The sequence below is a fragment of the Diceros bicornis genome, chromosome 6 (assembly GCF_020826845.1).
Source record: "Diceros bicornis minor isolate mBicDic1 chromosome 6, mDicBic1.mat.cur, whole genome shotgun sequence".
NCBI lineage: Eukaryota > Metazoa > Chordata > Mammalia > Perissodactyla > Rhinocerotidae > Diceros > Diceros bicornis.
In genome coordinates, this window is record NC_080745.1 from 14,394,811 (window position 1) to 14,414,143 (window position 19,333).

General features: G+C 38.9%; 1 protein-coding gene across 1 annotated transcript in view; it reads left to right on the forward strand.

Annotated features, from left to right (window-relative positions):
- Positions 1–13,656: 13,656 nt before the first annotated feature.
- Positions 13,657–19,333, forward strand: part of LOC131406971 (zinc finger protein 25) — a 31,508-nt gene continuing 25,831 nt past the window's right edge. The window contains exons 1-2 of the mRNA XM_058542913.1: positions 13,657–15,311; positions 15,419–15,534. Coding sequence (XP_058398896.1) covers positions 15,520–15,534 — 15 coding nt within the window. The 5' untranslated portion in view covers positions 13,657–15,311; positions 15,419–15,519. The remainder of the gene's footprint in view (positions 15,312–15,418; positions 15,535–19,333) is intronic.

Here is a 19,333-nt window from a genome sequence, read left to right on the forward strand (position 1 = left end):
AATTTAAATATCATCCAAGATTTACATGAGTTTGAGAAATTGTTCATTGTCATTTATTTCTGTTGTCAGTGTAATTCATCAAAGATTCTGGAGGCTACTCTGTAGCAAAGTTTTAAATGAGCAAGTCCTTTACTCAATCCCACTTCTGGGGTTATATGATAATATAATAATTGTTCAAAGACTTACATAAAGAAGGTCCTTCACAGTTTAGTGGTCAATAGAAATATTCAACAGATTTTATGGGTAAAATAAATTATAATCATCCACAAAGTACAATAACAAGCAGTAGCCTTTAAATGTGATAAAGTAGAAGTATACTAAATCATACAAGGAATATTCAAAATATATTCTGAAATTTAAAAAAAAAAGACTCCAGCAGTCCATGTAAAGTATCTCCATTCATGGAGATATGACAGTGTCTGTCATTTGGTACTGTATGACAGTACTTGTCATTTCCAATCAGGTTATGTGAATGTTGCAAGTATTTATTGTGTCAGTGAGCTTGTGTGTATGCATATTCTTGTGAAAGATTATTTCTGTATATGTTTTGTATATTTTATGTGTCCATCCATCGATTGTGGGAGTGACCACCCCAAGCTCTCTTGAGAATAAGGCAGGTACTAAACAAACATAACAATAAATAAAACTGATACATTTATTTATACTCACATATTTGGATATGTGAATTATCCTTCATCAGTAAATAGTAACTAAATCCATGGTTCCCCAGGCCAAAATCTGAAATGACTTGTTTTGGCAGAAGTCTAAGATGACCCTCAAAGACTCACACTCTTGAAGACCTGTCATTTGCTTCTAACCAACAAAGTATGGCAAAGGTGATAGGATATCACTCTTATGATTAGGACAGAGATGAAGGGATTTTGCAGATGTAATTAAGGTCTCTAATCATTTGAATTTAAGTTAATTAAAAGGGAGATTATCCTTTGTGGTCCTGACCTAATCAGATAAACCCTTTAAAGGAGAGTCTAAAGGTCAGAGAGAGAAGAATAAAGAGACCCTCATGCTGGCATTGAAGCTGCAACCCATCCTGAGTTCTATAGCTGTGAAGAAATGAACTTGCTAACAGCTGGATTCGTTTAGAAGAGGACTTCAAGACTAAGGTGAGATCCTAACCCTGGATGACACCTTGACTGCAGCCTTGTGAGAGTCTGAGCAGAGGATCTGGCTAGGCCATACCTGGACTCTTGGCCCAGGGAAATTGTGAGATAATAATTGTGTTGTTTTACAGCAGTAATTTTGTGGCAATGTGTTATGCAGCGTAGAAAACACATCATGATTTAAGCCTCCTTCCCTCTAGGTCACTGCTATGGACTGCATTGTGTCCCCTCAAAATTCACATGTTGAAGCCCTGACCCCCAATGTGACTGTATTTGGAGACAGAGTCTTTAGGAGGTACTAAAGGTAATACAGTGAGGTCATAAGAGTGGAGCCCTAATCTGACAGGACTGGTGGCCTTGTAAGAAGATGAAGAGATTTTCTCTCTCTCTGTGCACACTCAGAGGAAAGGCCATGTGAGGACAAAGAGGCCATCAGCAGCCCAAGAAAAGAGCTCTCACCAGACATCAACCCAACCAGCACCTTGATCTTGGACTTCCGGTCTTCAAAACTCTGAGAAAATAAATTTCTGTTGTTTAATCCACCCAGTTTATGGTATTTGTTATGGCAGCCTGAGCAGACCAATACAGTCACCACTACCAAAAACAGCTTTATTGAAGCCTAATTGACTCACAATAAACTTCACATATTAAAAGTGTACAATTTAGGCCCAGCCCTGGTGGCCTAGTGGTTAAGTTCGGCGTGCTCTGCTTTGGCGGCCTAGGTTCCGTTCCTGGGCGCAGACCTACACCACTCGTCAGTGGCCATGCTGTGGCAGCAGCCCAGGTACAAAATAGAGGAAGGTTGGCAACAGATGTTAGCTCAGGGTGAATATTCCTCAGCAAAAAAAAAATTTTTAATATTTTTTAAATGTACAATTTAATAATTTTGATCTGTGTATAAGCCTATGAAACTTTCACCACAATCAAGATAATGAACATATCCATCACCTTCAAAACTCTCCTTGTGACTATCTGGAAGACCTCCCTCTCGCCACTCTCTGAACTCTTTCCCCTGCAACCCCACTTGTCTACAGGCAATCATTTATCTCCTTTCTATAACTATAGATTAGTTTGCATTTCTAGAATTTTATATAAGTGGAGTCATATAGGATGTACTCTTTCTTTGACTGGCTTCTTTCACTCAGTATAATTAGTTTGAGATTCATCCATGTTGTTATGTGTGTCAATAGTTTGTTCCTTTTTAGTAGTAATATTGCATTTTATGATACCATAATTTCTTTATCCATTCACTTGTTGAAGGACATTTGGGTTGTTTCCATTTTGGGGTTATTAAAAATAAAGCTGCTACAAAAATTCATGTATATGTCTTTGTATGAGTGTATGCTTTCATTTCTCTTGGATAAATACCTATGAAGGGAATGAGTGGGTCACATGGTAAGTGTACATTTAACTTTGTAAGAAACTGCCAAACAGTTTTCCAAAGTGTTTGTACTAATTTACATTCCAACCAGTAATACATGAGAGTTCTGTTTGCTCCACATCCTTGTCAAAATTTGGTATGATCAGTCTTTTTAGGTTTAGATCTTCTATGAGTGTATAGTGGTACTTCGGTGTGGCTTCAATTTGTATTTCCATAATGACAAATGATATGGAGCAGCTTCTCATGTACTGATCTGGCATCTCATTTTCATATAAATTTTGAAATCAACTTATCAATTTCTACAAATAGCTGGCTGGTATTTTGACTGACATTGCATTAAATCTATGGATCAATTTGGGAAAATTGTCATCCTAACAAAATTGAATATTCTGATCCGTGATTGTAGTGTATCTATCTATTTAATTAGATCTCCTTTAATTTTTGTCAGGAGTGCTTTGTACTTTCAGTTTACAGGTTCTACACATTTTTGTCAGATTTATCCCTACATGTTTTTATGCTATTCTAAATAGCAATTTTAAATTTCAATTTTCACTGGTTCATTGCAAGCATTAGTGATTCAATTGGCTTTTGTGCATTGATCTTGTATTATGGAACCTTTCAAAATATGCTTGTCTAGCAACTGTTTTGTAGATACGATAGTATTTTCTACATATACAATCATGTCATATGCAAATAAAGAGAGTTTTATTTCTTCCATTCCAGTATGGATGGTTTTTTTTCTTTTTCTTGCCCTATAGCACTGGCTAGAACCTTGAGTACAATGTTCAACAGATAAGGTGAGAATACACGTGTGCCTTATACCTGATCTTATGGGGGAAAGCATCAATATTTCACTATTAAATATAATGTTAGCTATAAGTTTTCTAAATGCCCCTTCCTAGTTTGCTGAGAATTTTGTCAGGAATAGACACTGGATTTTGCTGCCTCTATTGAGATGATAATATGTTTGTTTGTTTTTAGCATCTTAGTATAGTAAATTATATTAGTTGATTTTCCAATGTTAAACAAACTTTGCATTCCTGGGATAAATCTCATTTAATCATGATGTATCATATTTTTTATATATTTCCAGGTTTGACTTACTAAAATTTTGGATAGAATTTTTGCAGCTGTTTATGAGGGATATATTTCTATAGTTTTCTTTTTCCTCTTCTTTTTTTTTTTAATGTCTTTCGTTTTAATGTCAGAGTAATGCTGGTCTCCTGAAGTGAATTGAGAATTACTCTCCCCACTCAGTTCTGTGGAACATCTTAGATGTTTTCTAAAATTCATCAGTGAAGCCATCCTGGAGATTTTTATGAGAAAGTATAGATTCAGTTTCTTTATATAGGATTATTCAAGTCATCCATTTCTTGTTAAGTGAGTTTTGGTAGTTTTTATCTCTCAAACAATTTGTTATTGAATTTATTGGTATAAGATTTTATCCTTTCAATACTTCTAGAATTTCTAAGTAATATCCTTTATTGCATTCTTGATATTGGTAAATTTGCCTATTCATTTTTGACCTGATCAATCTAATTACATTTTTCTTGAAGAAAATCACCAATTTACAAAGGTAGGCAGAAATAGGGGAAAAAGAAAAAATGGAAATACAAAACAGGCAGAAAGCAATTGATAAGATGGCATTAGTAATCCTCACATACCAATAATTACCCTAAATGTAAGTGGGTTGAATTAGCAAATAAAAAGGCACAGATTGGCTGATGGGGTAAAAACAAGACCCACTATAAGCTGCCTACAAGAGATTCACTTCAGCTTTAAGGACACACACAGACTCAAAGTGAAGGAATGGAAAAAGGTATTCCATGCCAATGGTAACCAAAAGAAAGTGGAGGTAGCTATACTTATGTTATGAGAGGTTCGGGGATTCGATCGGAGATGTAAAAAAAACTTTCCACTCCAAGCAAATGGACTGAAGGTATATTTTATTATATAGAGGATAGTAAAGGCGATAGTCCGCAAACAGATCTGATTAGGTCAAATAATAAGAGGGAAAAAACACCAGCTCAACTGGAAAGGGAAAACATCCACATCAGCTGAGATAGCAGCAGATTCAAATAGGTCATATAATAAGAGGGAAAAACATCACATCGATCGGAAAGGGAAACACCAGATCGACTGAAGGGAAATGACACAAATCAACCGGAAAGAGAAACACCAGGTTGACCGAAAAGAGAACACATCAGATCAATTACTTCACAATAAATCAATTACTCACAACATCCACACCCCACTGCTGGGAGAGTCCTGTCAATCGACACGGCTGGGCAAGGATCACACGTCCTGGGCAAGGGGTCCCTTCCACAGGTGGAACTCTTACCGGGTCTCAGTCTCCAGCAGTTTATATAAGCAGTTACAGAGTTTACAGAGCAAGCATTCAGTGTTCCCATGCACAAATGGTTATCAGTGGCATACGTGCACTGAGCCCCCCACTGGCTGTCGTCCCAGCCCCGTAGTTGTGTACGTGCATTGTTTACCTTGCTTATCGTCCCAGCCCAGCACAGATGGCCAGTCTGCCCCAGGCTGCGGCGCCCAAGAGGCCTTGAAATTTTTACACATTGCAACTATCTCCAGGGGAGAAGGGCCAGTTCCCACCACGCAGAAAGCAGCTTTTATATTTCTTTTTGTGCTGGTGGCTGTAAGTCAATGGAGCGGCCAAACATGGCTGTACTCATGTCAAGACAACTTACATCAGACAAAATAGATTTCAAGCCAAAAATGGTAATAAGAGACAAAGAAGGTCATTATATAACAATAAAGGGACCAATTCATCCAGAAGATATCCAACTTCTCAAAAACTATGCAAGAAAGAAGAAAGTAGAGTAAAATATTTAAAGTGTTGAAAGTGTGGGAGATCAAAATTAGCCACCCTGAAATATGTCTCTTTATCTTGATTATTTTCTCTGATGGACATTTGACCACCCCCAAACTGCCTAAAGGAATTTAACTCTGGGTGCAGACAGAGTGGCAGCGTCCTTGCTAAGCCCATTCTTAACAAAGTTCTGTTTACCAAATATTTGCATTTGTAAAGGTATCTCTCTCTGTGTAGTGGGAAGGGGGCCATGGCCTTGTCTCTGGAAACTCTTATTAGTACAGAAGGAGAATATTTAAATCTACATACTCTTGATTACTATAATTCCTGTCTCTCCGGCCACATTCTCTATAGGTGGTCCTGCAAAGCATTGTCTGACAAACATTTACATTTCCCTCTTCATGTAAATTGTCTTCTTCTCCTCTAAAATCCCAAAACACCACCCACCCCCAACATCCTCCTTTGTCTTTAGCTGAAGATGGTATTTAAGACGAGAATCTCTGCCATTATGTTGAGAAACTCAGTTTCCCTGGTTTCTCCCATGTATACATGTTATTAAACTTGGTATTATTTTTTCCTGCTAACCTGTCTTTTAATTATTAAGCCAGCCAGAAGAACCTTAAGGGAAAGGGCGAAAGGGGATTCTCCCTCTTCCCCAACAAAAGAAAAAGCCTACCAACCTAGGATTCTGTATTCTGTGAAATTATCCTTCAAAGTGAAGGAAAAATAAAGACATTCTCAAACAACAGAAAAATTGAGGGGCCAGCACTGTGGCTTAGTGGTTAAGTTCAGCGCCTTGTGCCTTGGCAGCCCAGGTTCAAAGGTTCAGATCCCAGGTGGGAACATACACCACTGGTCAGCCATGCTGTGGCAATGACCCACATGTAAAGTAGAGGAAGATTGTCACAGGTGTTAGCTCAGGGCTAATCTTCCTCAGAAAAAAAAAAAATTGAGAGAATTTGTTGCCAGTAGACCTGCCTTGAAAGAAGTACTAAAATTTCTTCAGAGAGAAGGAAAATGATACAGACGAGAAACTCACACCTACATAAAGAAAGGAAGATTAGAGAAGAAATAATTGATAGTAAAGTAAAAACATTTATTCTTCTCACTCTTAATTGATCTAACAGATAACACTGTTCAAAATAATAGCAACAATCTATTAGATGATTATACTGTGTATATATAAGTGAAATGAATGACAGCAATGACACAAGGGAAGGAAGGGAGGAATTATAAACATTTTGTTTTTATAGGGTACTTGCACTACCCATGAAGCAGCACAATGTTATTTGAGGGTGGACTTGGATTAGTTGTAAATGTATATCACAAGCTCTGTGGCAACCACTAAAAAAGGTAAAAAAAAAAAAAAAAGTATAGTCGATATGCTAAGAAAGATGAGAAAAGATAATCATATAAAGTGATCATTTAAAACCACAGAAGAGTGAGAAAAGAGTGAAAAACAAACATAGGAACATAGAATAAGGACAACAAACATAAAACAGTAAGAAGTGTTAGATATTAATCTATCTACATCAATAATCACTTTAAATGTCAACGATCTAATTACACCATTTGTAACCATGGGCCCTCTAGGACCAGTTCAACTGACTTCCATCTTATCAACAGACTAAATAACAGTGGTTTTTCAGGAACTGAGAAAGGACCCCTCCTTCAGCTCAGGCTGGTTGAGACCACCAACCCATCAATTGGGCCTGCACAAATGTCTGCTAAGTAATGCTTTTGACATCAACGGGCTGAAAACTCCACCCTCAGATCATACTAACACCACCATTTCGTGAACATGCATCCTATGAAGAGCCATGAAGTTGGACTATGCTTGTGCAGATCATCAATTACCTCTCTTCTCCTTACCTCCAATCGTCTATCTGTTACCAGCGCCGGTCAGATCAGTGCGGTGGGGTCCCAGGTTCTTGGTCCACAGACACAAAAGAATTTGAGAGCGGACACACAGCAGAAGTTTCAACAGAGGAAGATTTATTAGCGAAGCAAAAGTACACCCCCAAGGGGAGGGGCGGGCAGGCTCCAGGGGAGCACTGCACCGAAGTTGTGGTGGTCAGTGATTTTGGAATGCCGGTCCGGAGTGTGGGTGAGGGTCTTGGAACGTGTGTCAATCGGTGCATTGTCTCCACTCTCACGTAGGGAGGGGGAGATTTTTTCCTTACATAGGCATCCCCAGAACTGTCATGACGGTGATCCCCTGAGTGGGGCAGGTTGTCAAAACTACAACGCAAATGAGGATATAATGAGGCTTGGGGCTACTCTCCGTCAGGGCTGGGGGGAGTGCTGCACCTCGGAAGAGCCGCTGCCGACAGTTAGAATTCTGCACCTGGTGAAGTAACCCTGCTCCCAGCTCATATCTAGCTTCCTGCATATCTCATTTCTCCTCACCTCAGACTGCCCTGCCCATCATGCCATAAATTTTGCCTCATGCCCTGGATCCGGGAGACAGATCTGAGAGCATAGCCCTCCTGTCTCCTTGCAGACTGATCTAGCGATAAAGCTGTTTTTTTTTCCTCAAAAACTGATCTTAGTCTTTCTGGACCTTCAGCTGCATCTTCTCAACTCAAGGACTCCACTGGGCTCATCCTGGGTTCCCTTTCCCCACGCCACAGCCTAGAAACCCTTTCAAGGCTGTGGCAAATGTAGAGGTTACCTTATCTGTCTCATGTATCTCAGAGATCATTGTGATTCACTGCCTGATATCCAGTGTCTTGAACCATTGTTTCAAATATTTTATCTGGTCTCTATGGTTCTTTCAAGCAAGAGGTTAAATCTAGTCCCTGTTACTTCACCTTGGCCAGAAACAGATGGCCCTGGACTGGATCTTGAATCAAAAAACACAATAGGTACAAAAGTCTTAATTGAGACAATTGATGGAATTTGAACATGGAATGTAGATTATATATTATTATTATATCTATGTTACATTTTCTGATTTTGAGTATTGTACTGTGATTATGTAAGAAATGTATCTTTGCTCATAGGGAATATACACTTAAGAATTTAAGAGTAAAAGAGAATGATTCCTATAACTTACTCTCAAACGATTAGGAAATATAAGTGCATAGCATACACAAATATAGAGAAAATGATGAAGCAAATGTGGCAAAATATTAATGATCAAAGAATCTGAGTGAAGGATATATGAGAGCTCTTTGTCCTATTTCTGCAACTTTCTTTTTACAAGTTAAAGATTATTTCTAAATTAATGGATAAAATGAATGACAGTAATAAATGGCAAACTTGTCTTTGGTGTTAGAAGTGAGTAGGGGGATACTTTTGAGGAGGGGAGTAATAACAGAGACTGAGTCCTTAAGAGAGACTTCAAGTGTTGATAATGTTTTGTTTGAACTCTTGGTGTACATATGGTTGTGTTCACTTTTTAAAAAAATTCATTTATCTGTACAGTTACCCCATGAACATTTTTCTATAATTTTTTATTCTTCAACAAAAATTTTTTATTTTATTTAACTTTTCTTCTTTTGAGGAAGATTGGCCCTGTGCTAGCATCTGTTGCCAATCTTCCTCTTTTTCTTTTTTCTCCCCAAAGCCTCAGTACATAGTTGTGTATCATAGTTGTCGAGTTGTAGCTCTTCTATGTGGGACGCAGCCTCAGCATGGCTTGATAAGCAGTGAGTAGGTCCGAGCCCAGGATCTGAACCAGCAAAACTGGGCCACTGCCAAAGTGGATCGTGAGAACGTAACTGCTGTGCCCCAGGGCTGGCCTCCTTCAATAAAATTTTTTTTTAAGTAAAAAAAAGAATCCATTCAGACATAACAATGTTACCCAACGTGGGGACTTCTGCTCGCTGCAATACATGCCAATAGTCAAGAGGCAAGGTGGTAGGAGAAAAAGGACTTTGTTATTACAGCTTGCTAGCAAGAGGGAAGATTGCAGACTCATGTCCAACAGAACCATCTTAAGGGGGCATGAAATCTTACAGTAGTTATATAGGCCATTGTGTTATTGGGGAGGGGGTTAGGAATGTTGACCTTCTGGTGTTACAGACTAGGAGTGCCACACCAGATCTTTCAGTTTTCACTGATGATGGTTATCAGCATAGATTCTCTGTTCGGGGGTCATCACATTCCTAAGGAACTCAAAAAAACAAAGTTATCATCTTATCACAGCTAGGATGTACATCCACAAGCAGAGGTCGTAAAATCTACAGAGCAGTTAGATCTCCTGGAGGGTGCATATCCACCTGGGTTAGTTTGTCAGAGGTCGTTCAAAGTTACAATAGAGTTTTTCTTTTCTACAATATGGCTTCCCTTATGCTAACCTTGTCTTGAGCCAGTATCAACAACTCTAGGATCTCTTTTTTTCTGTGTCTTCTTTCCTGAATCTCTGGTGAAAGGTCTCAGATCAGAGTAATGTTCTCCTAGGTGGTGCTTTTCATTATCCAAAAGAACAGTTTTATTCCTGTGGTGTGCAACTGGTACCCAAGCCCAAAGTAAAAATTCACTTTATCTGAAGCCTTCACCAACAGCCCCAAACTGCCACTTCTCTTGGAACTTACAGACTTCTAGAAACTGAGGCTGGACTTCCAATAAACTTGAGCCAATCCAGCTGAACAGGCAGAAAACATAGTTCAAGAGGATCTAGAAGCTGGAGAAATGCAGTCAAACTCAAGTGCTCTGAAGAGACACCAAAAATTCCTGACAATAAAATGGTCACATGAACAGCATCATTCTACAATCTTATTTTACCATCATTTCCTAAGACCACTCAAATAGAAATCATGAGATAAGTGATGTGAAGAAAATACAATTGGGCAAAATTCTATCTGGAGTTTTAGCTAAGGCAGTACATTTGAAAGGGAATGAAATTTGAAATAGACAAAATAGCCTTTCATGTTTATTTTAACATTTCTTTGATTTCTAGGATGTTACATATTTTTCATATACTTAGTGATTAATTGCACTTTCTTTTTTATAACTGCATTTCAATATTTCTGACATGTATTTTTTTCATATTTTAACACCTCCGAAATTGCATCTTGTAATGCATCTGAAAGTAAATGGCATGTCATAGTTTAACTGACCATGTATTTTCTTTGCAGCAGTAAATAAAATATTGAGGAATCTGGCAATCCACCACATTCTAGATTGGATGAGAGCTGCAACAGGTTATTCTTATTCTATTTTTATTGCATGTTGGATGTTCATCTTTCAATTGATTTGTTAAAAGCAGTTTATCAAGAGTGTGAAATCTGTGTCTCATAATTGTTAAATACATTTTCTCAGTTTGTGTTTTAACTTTATAGTCATTTGAAATTGAACTTTTACATATTTCATAGTAAAATCTGTTGGTTTATATCCTTGAGACTTTTTGCTTTTTGTTTCATGCTATCAAATTATGTTCTTTAAAATCTCTTATTTATATTGTAAGTAATTGATGGTTTACTTAAATTTATGTACTGAATTCATGTACCATTTATTTGTTGTAATGTGTGACATAATGGTCTAATCTAACTTTATTTTCTCAACATCATTTACTAAATACTCCAAACTATCTCCATTGTTTGAAATGACAATTTTAACATATACTAAATTCTTATGTGTATTTGGATCTGTTTCTGTTCTTTTTTGAAGTCAGCACCAAACTTTTAAATTATGTTAATAATAATATGAATTTCACCCCCCAAATTCCTTGCTATTCTACAAGGTTATATAGATATTTCCTGATGAAGCTAAAAATTATTTGTCAAGTAAAACAAAACCAAACTCTCCAACAAAAAAATTTATTGTGGTTTTGGCTGAAATTGTGTTAAGTGTTATAGAAGTTTCTGTAAGGGTAAACACAAATATTTAAAAAATTGAATTTTCCCTGGTGCAAAAAGACGAAAAGACCCTTCCTTCCCTCTTTTCTTAGAGTATTTCCTTGAGAAAACCTGTAATTGTCTTTGCTGTCCCTTTGAGATGTACGCAAATCTTTTTAAAAAGTAAATAAGCCTCTTGTTAGTTTTACAATCCAGGAACATCTTTCTTAAAGGCTTTGGAGCCATGTCTTTGAAATGTAAACATCAAGGAAGATAGCACCCCCTCTCCCTGCGTGTGGTCAACTCAATGGCTATTGGCTACAAGCTGTAACTTGCTTGTCAGAGGGACACAAGAAGCTTCTTTTCATTTGGATAGAGGTAATTAACTAACACAGATGGGCACCCCAATTACCAGATGATTTTAGGATGAACTATGTGTAGCAAATGGTTTGTCAAGTCCCCTTACTTGAGGATGTTGGGGAAGAGGGAGAAGCCCCCTCTGCCTTTTCCCTTAAGGTTCTTATGGCTGGCCAAATAATTAAAAAGACAGGTTAGCAGGAGAAAATAATACCAAGTTTAATAACATGTGTACATGGGAGAAACCAGGGAAACTGAGTTTCTCAACAGAATAGCAGCGATTCTCATCTTAAATACTATCTTCAGCTAAAGACAAAGGAGGATGTTGGGGGTGGGCGGTTTGGGATTTCAGGGGGGAAGAAGACAATTCACATGGAGAGGGAAATGTAAATATTTGTCAGACAATTCTTTGCAGGGCCACATATAGAGTATGTGGCCAGAGAGATAGGAATCACAGTAATGAAGAGTATGTAGATTTAAGTCTTTTTTTTCCATCCTGATAAGAGTTTCTAGAGATAAGGTCATCCCCTCCTCTTTTTACTACACAGAGGGAGATACCTTTACAAATGTAAATATTTGGTAAACAGAACTTTGAAAAGAATGGGCTTATCAAGGACTCTGCCAGTCTGTCTTTACCCAGAGTTAAATTCCTTTAGGCAGTTAGTGGGGGAGGTCAAATGTCCATGGGAGAAAATAATCAAGGTAAAGAGACATATTTCAGGGTGGCCAATTTTGATCTCCCACAAGGACAAGTTACCTTTTTATCTTGAAAACAGAATGGATTGTCTGCCTGGCTATATAAACGTGTGCTATTTCTGTCTTTGCAAACTTATTAGCGGATTGCCTGGGATGTGCATTGCAGTCTGATTTAATGCTTATTCAATAATAAAATCATTTCTTCTTTTCTCCATCTGTGCAGAGGATTTTCTGGGTTGGCAAGAGACTTTATTTTTAATTATTTCCCCAACACTTCCCACCTAGAAAACTAATATTTGTATATGTACGCGTGTGCGAGCATACATATATGTATATATATATATACACACACTCAAATATGTATATATATTTCTGTTATGGATTCTACACGTTTTAAAATTATGAAAATTTAATTTTTGTAATTAATTTGAATGGAAACTCATTTCTGTTGTTGGTACAAGAGTAAATTGATGTCATAAAGTTACTGACCAGGAAATCAGCATATATTCAGTATATATTCCTTAGCGAAATGAGTCAAAATACTTTATACTATTAGCATAAAATTTGAGTAAAAAAATCTCAGAAGAGGGTGCACCTAACATCAAGCCTCTATTTTTCTTTTGGGAAATGGTATGTGTCATTTGTCTTCTGTTTTAGCTTACACATATTTTCTCTCTATTACCTGTTTCATGTGTCAATTGCATAATTTTGAAAGCTAGCATTCCTAAGAAAAAGTCAGCTGTTACAGGGTATTATTGTTTGAAATGCACTACTGTACTTGGTTCCAGGTACTTTCTTTAAATTACCATCAATATTCATCGCACCGCCTCAAGGTAGTTTTCTGTTTTCAATGCCCCGGATTGCGGGTTGCCAGTTTTAATTACCTACCACTGTGAATAATGAAAAGACCAGGTCTCCGGGAAATCCGAGCAGCAAACAATCAGACAGCTCGGGGAGGCCCAACCTCATAACGTCATCCAAAATGGAATCGCAACCGAGGCTCCTGGGAAGCGTAGTTCCAGAGTGGGGCGCGGGGAGCCTTCTGCGCATGAGCAATTCCCCCTCCTTGCAGTAGGCGCCATTTTCTGTCTCACGCCCCAGTGGGGAGAGGAGTCTGGAGCCTCCAGGTCTGCGCGGCGCCGCAGAGGGCGGGGCCTGGGATTTGCGCGGGCCGAGGCGGAGGCCGGGCGCCTGCAGGTGTGTCGCAGGTGTCTCTGCGGGCGCGAGGCCGGGGGCGGGGGGAAGCCGGGGCTCCGAGGCTGCGCGGAGTCCGAAAACCTGGAAGCCGCCGCCCCCCTCTGAGCGCCGGGCTGGCCTTGAAGGAGGACTGCGGAGGGGGCCAGGCAGGGGTCCTGGCGGGGGGCCGGTTGTCCTCATTCTTCTGCCTCTCCAGAAGCCGTGTTCCTCGTCCTGCGCGAGAGAGGCGGCCGGAGGAGGCTGGGGCTCCGGCGCTGGCGGGGACGGGCGCGGAGGGAACAGCCATTTGTGACGTGGCCCCGGAGCCCGTCCCGGCCGGGCCGCGCGTCGCCGGCGTGGGCCCGGGCGCGAGTGCAGCGCCTGCCGGCAAAGGGGCAGGTGATCTGGGTACGATGCAAGATATTCATCTGTGAAAGAGTAACCTTTGGGGTCGTTTTCTGTATTAAATAGGGTAGTACCTATGAAATATGATAAGGACTCAATAAAGGTGAGCTGCTTTTATTATTCCAGGGTATGCTGTTCTTTTCATTATTGGCTCATTTCATCATCTGAATCATCATATCCATCCTTTGAATCGGTATTAACCACCTCCATTTTAATAAATACGAGCACCAAAGGTGCAGAGAGAGAAACTGGTTTACTCAGCATTAGCAGGTGGGATTTAACTTCTCACTTGTTTTACCCTGTAGTTCATACTGTTTCCCACACTACAATCCATCGTCTTGGGTTGTATTTCAGTACAGTAATTGTCCCTGAGCACCACTGGGACGTAATTGTGGAGTGTAGTCGACCTAATCTTACCATGTAGAGCTCTATTTCCAGAAATTCTTGAGGCTTCCCAACCCTTGTGTCAAAAGGTTAAGGCCCTTCCTGCATTCTCTGACCTCTATTTTCAGAGGACTGTTAATACATGTAAATTGAAAACAGGTTGAGCCCCGAATTTTAAGTTTTACTGGTGAAGCTGGGAATCCTTTCCCCACCAGAGGCTAGTTTCTGGAGAGAGAAATGGGGCAGACGTTTTTAAAAGATGAAAACTGCAATTTCATCTATGCTCCATGTTATGAAAGAGATATCATAACGCCTCTGATTGGCTGTGTATCTGGGCTCATTAATTAGGCATTTTGTAAGCACCAGGCCAGCTGGAAGTGGTTTCTGCTGCATATGAGAAGGACCTCAGCATTATAGCACCTAGTTACCTTTTGCTCCCTACATGAAGTGCTTGTTTTGGGATTATGGTGCCAAATTGTTATTTTAGAAGTTACATTTGTGTCACTGTCAACAGATTACATGGCCATGTCAGAATTCATCAAGGCCTAATTAAATTTTACACTAGGCCCAGCGCAAGGGTGGAGGGGACAGTGAATTCCAGGGTACTGTCTGGATTTGTGGCCCTGGGTAAAGACTCATAGGATCAGAATGGTACATGAAAGGTGGTTCAAAATTACCTAATTCCTCCTCATGTTAAAGATAATAGCTTTGAAACTAAGACAGTCACTAGATTTGTTATTAGCAGAGCCTAGCATAGAACCGAAGTCTCCAGGTCCACTATACCATATGCAAGTCAAAACAAAGTTCTTGGAGAAGTGATTTTTGAGAATGCAATTTAGGGAGAATAACTTTCTTATTTTTGAGAGCTTTGAAGACTTTCTAACCTTATGGGGTTTATAATATTAATTGGAAAAATCGTTATGTAACATTTTCCATATCAATAAATATTTCTCTGAAACATCATTTGTAATGCCAGCATAGGGTTCCATATTTTGGATATATATTATGTACCTTGCTTAACTAATCTGCTATTATTGGATGTTTAAGTTTTCAATTCTTTTGTGTTATTTAGTAAATGGACACATAATTTTCAAAAGAGCCAATAGGAAAGAAATGTTTGTATTCACTCAAAAATGTCCCAGGTTCATCAAGATTATATCAGAGTCACCAATGGACAGGTGGGTACTCCTTTATCATGGTCCTTCCTATTCCTTCTCATGGCTCAAAGGAACATTTTCCCCAAAGTTTATCTTTTACTAAAATGTGCTATGGAAATTTCTCACAGGTGATTCCTGAGCTGTAAGATAAGGTCTCTTATGACTTCTGTCTTCCAACTTTCCCTGTTCTGGCTTCATTGTTTCTGTCCTTTCCCAAGAGCAGCAGAAAATGAACAAATTCCGGGTAAGTGACTTAGCCCTTACTTTGTTTCACTGTGTGTGTGTGTGTGTGTGTGTGTGTGTGTGTGTGTATGTGTGTGTTTTCAGTGAGTTTTATGAAAGAAAGCCCATATGTTAAATTAGAAAAGTGGAAATAGTTAAAAGTCACCTTCAGGGAAAATACTGTTTGAGTAACACAGCAGTCCCAAAGTGTGGTCTGCAGACCCCTGGGAACCCCAGGACCTTTTGAAGGGGTCTGTGAGGTCAGCAAATAATACTAAGATGCCTATTGCCTTTTACACTGTTGACATTTGCACGGATGGTGTAAAAGCAATGGTGAATAGATTGGCATGAATCAAGACAGTGACACCAATGACATTGTATTCCTCTGTAATGTACTCACTAAAAAACTGCCACCTTTACTTAAGGATATCCTTGATGAAACAGTGGAAAAAAATGTTATTAAATCTTGACCTTTGAATACACTTTTTTTTTTTTTTTGACTTTTTTTTTTTTTTTTTTTTGTGAGGAGATCAGCCCGGAGCTAACATCCGCCAATCCTCCTCTTTTTTTTTTTTTTGCTGAGGAAGACGGCCCTGGGCTAACATCTGTGCCTATCTTCCTCCACTTTATATGGGACGCCGCCACAGCATGGCTTACCAAGCAGTGCATCGGTGCGCGCCCGGGATCCGAACCAGCGAACCCCGGGCCGCCGCAGCGGAGCGCGCGCACTTAACCGCTTGCGCCACCGGGCCAGCCCCCACTTTTTTTTTAATATTCATTGTGATGAAATGGGAAGTTCACATAGAGTACCTTTGCTGCCTACTGAAGTATGGTGCTTGGCTGTCTTGAGGAAAAGCACTTGTATGATTGTTTGATTTGTGAGCTCACCTAGTCACTTTTTTCATAGAATACTATTTTTTCTTGAAAGAGCAACTGGCAGACAAAATATGATTATTCAGATTGGAATTTAACAACCATTTTCTCAAAAATGAGTGAAATAAGGGCTGGCCTGGTGGCATAGTGGTTAAGTTTGTACACTCTGCTTCAGTGGCCCAGGGTTCGCGCATTCAGATCCCGGTCTCGGACCCACGCACTGCTTATCAAGCCATGCTGTGGCGGCGTGCCACATAGAAAGTAGAGGAAGATGGGTACAGATGTTAGCCCAGGGCCAATCTTACTCAGCAAAAAGAGCAGGATTGGCAACAGATGTTAGCTTAGGGCTAATCTTCCTCAAAAAGGTAAAAAAAAAAAGAATGAAGTGAAGTGACCCTGTCACTTCAAGGAAAATAACCATCAGTATTTGTTGCCAATGTTAAAAGTTGAGCTTTTAAGTAAAAATTAGAATTTTGGAAAACTTGTATTCTCCACTGTGAAGTTGACAACTTGTAAAACTTAAAGAGTTTTCTGATGAGACTGGTGAGGATACTACAAACATGATACATTTTTTAGTATTATGTATATATATCGACATTTTTTTATATTATATAATAAAATGTGTCAACATTTGAGTACTATTTCTGATGTATGTTCTCAGAGGCAAACTCAAGTAGTTTAAGAGGACAGAGTGGTACAGAGAAGTGAGGAACAGGGAATAAGTTGGTTAGGAAATGCTACTCTAAAAGGCAATATTTGAGGAATGTCCTGAACTAAATGAGAGAGGGAGCCAAGTAGAAATCTGGGGGAAGAGCATTCTAGATTGGAGGAACACCAAATACATACACCCTGAGGCATATTCAGGCATATTCAGAAACGGTATTCAGGTCATTGAAGCTAGGGGAGAATGGTAAGAGGTCAGATCTAAAAGGTAGAGGGGCTAGAATATGTAGGACCATTGTAGGCTATTTTAAAACACTGAATTTTTATTTATTGGTTCCTTTAAAAATTTAAAAATTATACTTTATAGAACCAAAGGAATGTACATAATGCCTGTGTATAATTTAGGATATTGATTAAGTAAACATCAGTGTATCTCCTATCTGGCTTAAGAAATGAAAATTACTAGTACTTTTGAAGGCCCTGTGTGCCCCTCCTTAATCTCATCCCACCGTTACCCAGAGAAAATGAATCCTGCATTCTATGGGAACCATTTCTTTGCTTTTTTACTTTAATTTTTTTAAACAAAACAGCATATGTGGCAATTAATTAAATGCCCAGCCGTTTGGTAAGCACCTGACGTAGTCTGTTTTACATAATCCTCACAGCCAACTTTTGAAGTATTATTATTACCATATCATAAATTTTCAGTGTGGACATTATCTGTTATTAATTAAAAATCACAACCTTTGGACATGATGGGGGAGAGAAAGAGGCTCTAGAAGGAGGGAGAAACAACATAGGAGGAAGCTCAAAAAATTTAACCTATTCTACAGTTCTGCTTCAGTCAGTCTTGAACATATTTATATCTTTTATGTGGAATTCTCCTTATCTAGAATACATTCACGGGTGCACATGATGTTTTCCCTGCCTAATGCTCTGTAACTAATTGCTGAATGGTCAGTCTGAGACAGCAGAAATGGCTAGTGAGCCTTGCTGCTTTTTGAATTTTGAGAGTAATCGTCACTACCAGCTCTTGGAAAAGTTTATTTTATGCAGATACTGGATTTTTTTGTTTGTTCATAGCCATTTTGGCCACATTAGAAGATCTCTTTTTTATTCCTTTTTGTATCTCTCAAGTTCTATTGGTATAAATTTATTCTGTTTGAAAACATCTTTATAGTTATTGTTTTTATTCTGCTTGCTTGTTTTAGTGAGGGTTTGGTGGTGGAAAATTCTGTTTTGTTTATCTGAACTACTCATGAAGAACTTTTTCACTATGTATAGAAATCTTGGTTGACAGTTCTTATCTTTTAAAACATTGCAAAGCACTCACTGTCTTCTTCTTACTGATGCTATTGAAAATTCACCTGTTAATCTGTCAGACCTTTGAAGGCAGTTTGTCTGTTTTGGGCTAGTTGCTTTTAAGATATCTTTTTCTCTAGTATGTTGATGTGCAGACTTCTCTTTATCCTAATGAGATTTATTGTACTTCCTTTGGGTTGAGTGTTTGAGTGTTACGTTGTATGTCCTTTGTTGACTTTTAAGCTCTATCTTTTTGTGTTATTTTGTTTATTGCTTAGTCTGGAGATTACAATGTGCACCATTAACTTATCACAGTGTTTTAAAATAATATATTTCTTCATGAACAATATAATAAACTTGCATCAGTATAATCCTGTTTATACCCTTTCCACCCATATAGTCCTTGTCTTATATCTCACTTCTATATGTATTTTTAACCCCAAATCATTGTTATTTTTGCTTTCAACAGTATTAATCTTTTAATTTCTCTATTTTTTTTGTGTGTGAGGAAGATCAGTGCTGAGCTAACATCCATGCTAATCCTCCTCTTTTTGCTGAGGAAGACCAGCTCTGAGCTAACATCTATTGCCAGTCCTCCTCCTTTTTTCCCCCCAAAGCCCCAGTAGATAGTTGTATGTCATAGTTGCACATCCTTCTAGTTGCTGTATGTGGGACACGGCCTCAGCATGGCCAGACAAGCGGTGCGTCGGTGCGCCCCCGGGATCCGAACCCAGGCCACCAGTAGCGAAGTGCACGCACTCAACCGCTAAGCCAGGGGGCCGGCCCAACAGTATTAATCTTTTAAAGAAACTTAAGTATGTGTATGTGTGTTTGTGTAAATAAAATAGTCTTTTATGTTTATGTACGTATCTGTGCTTTGGGTGCTCTTTATTCCTTCCTAGAGGTCTGGGATTCTTTCTGATATCTTGTCCTTTCAGCCTAAGCAACTTATTTTATCATTTCATGTAGCTCAGGACTGATGG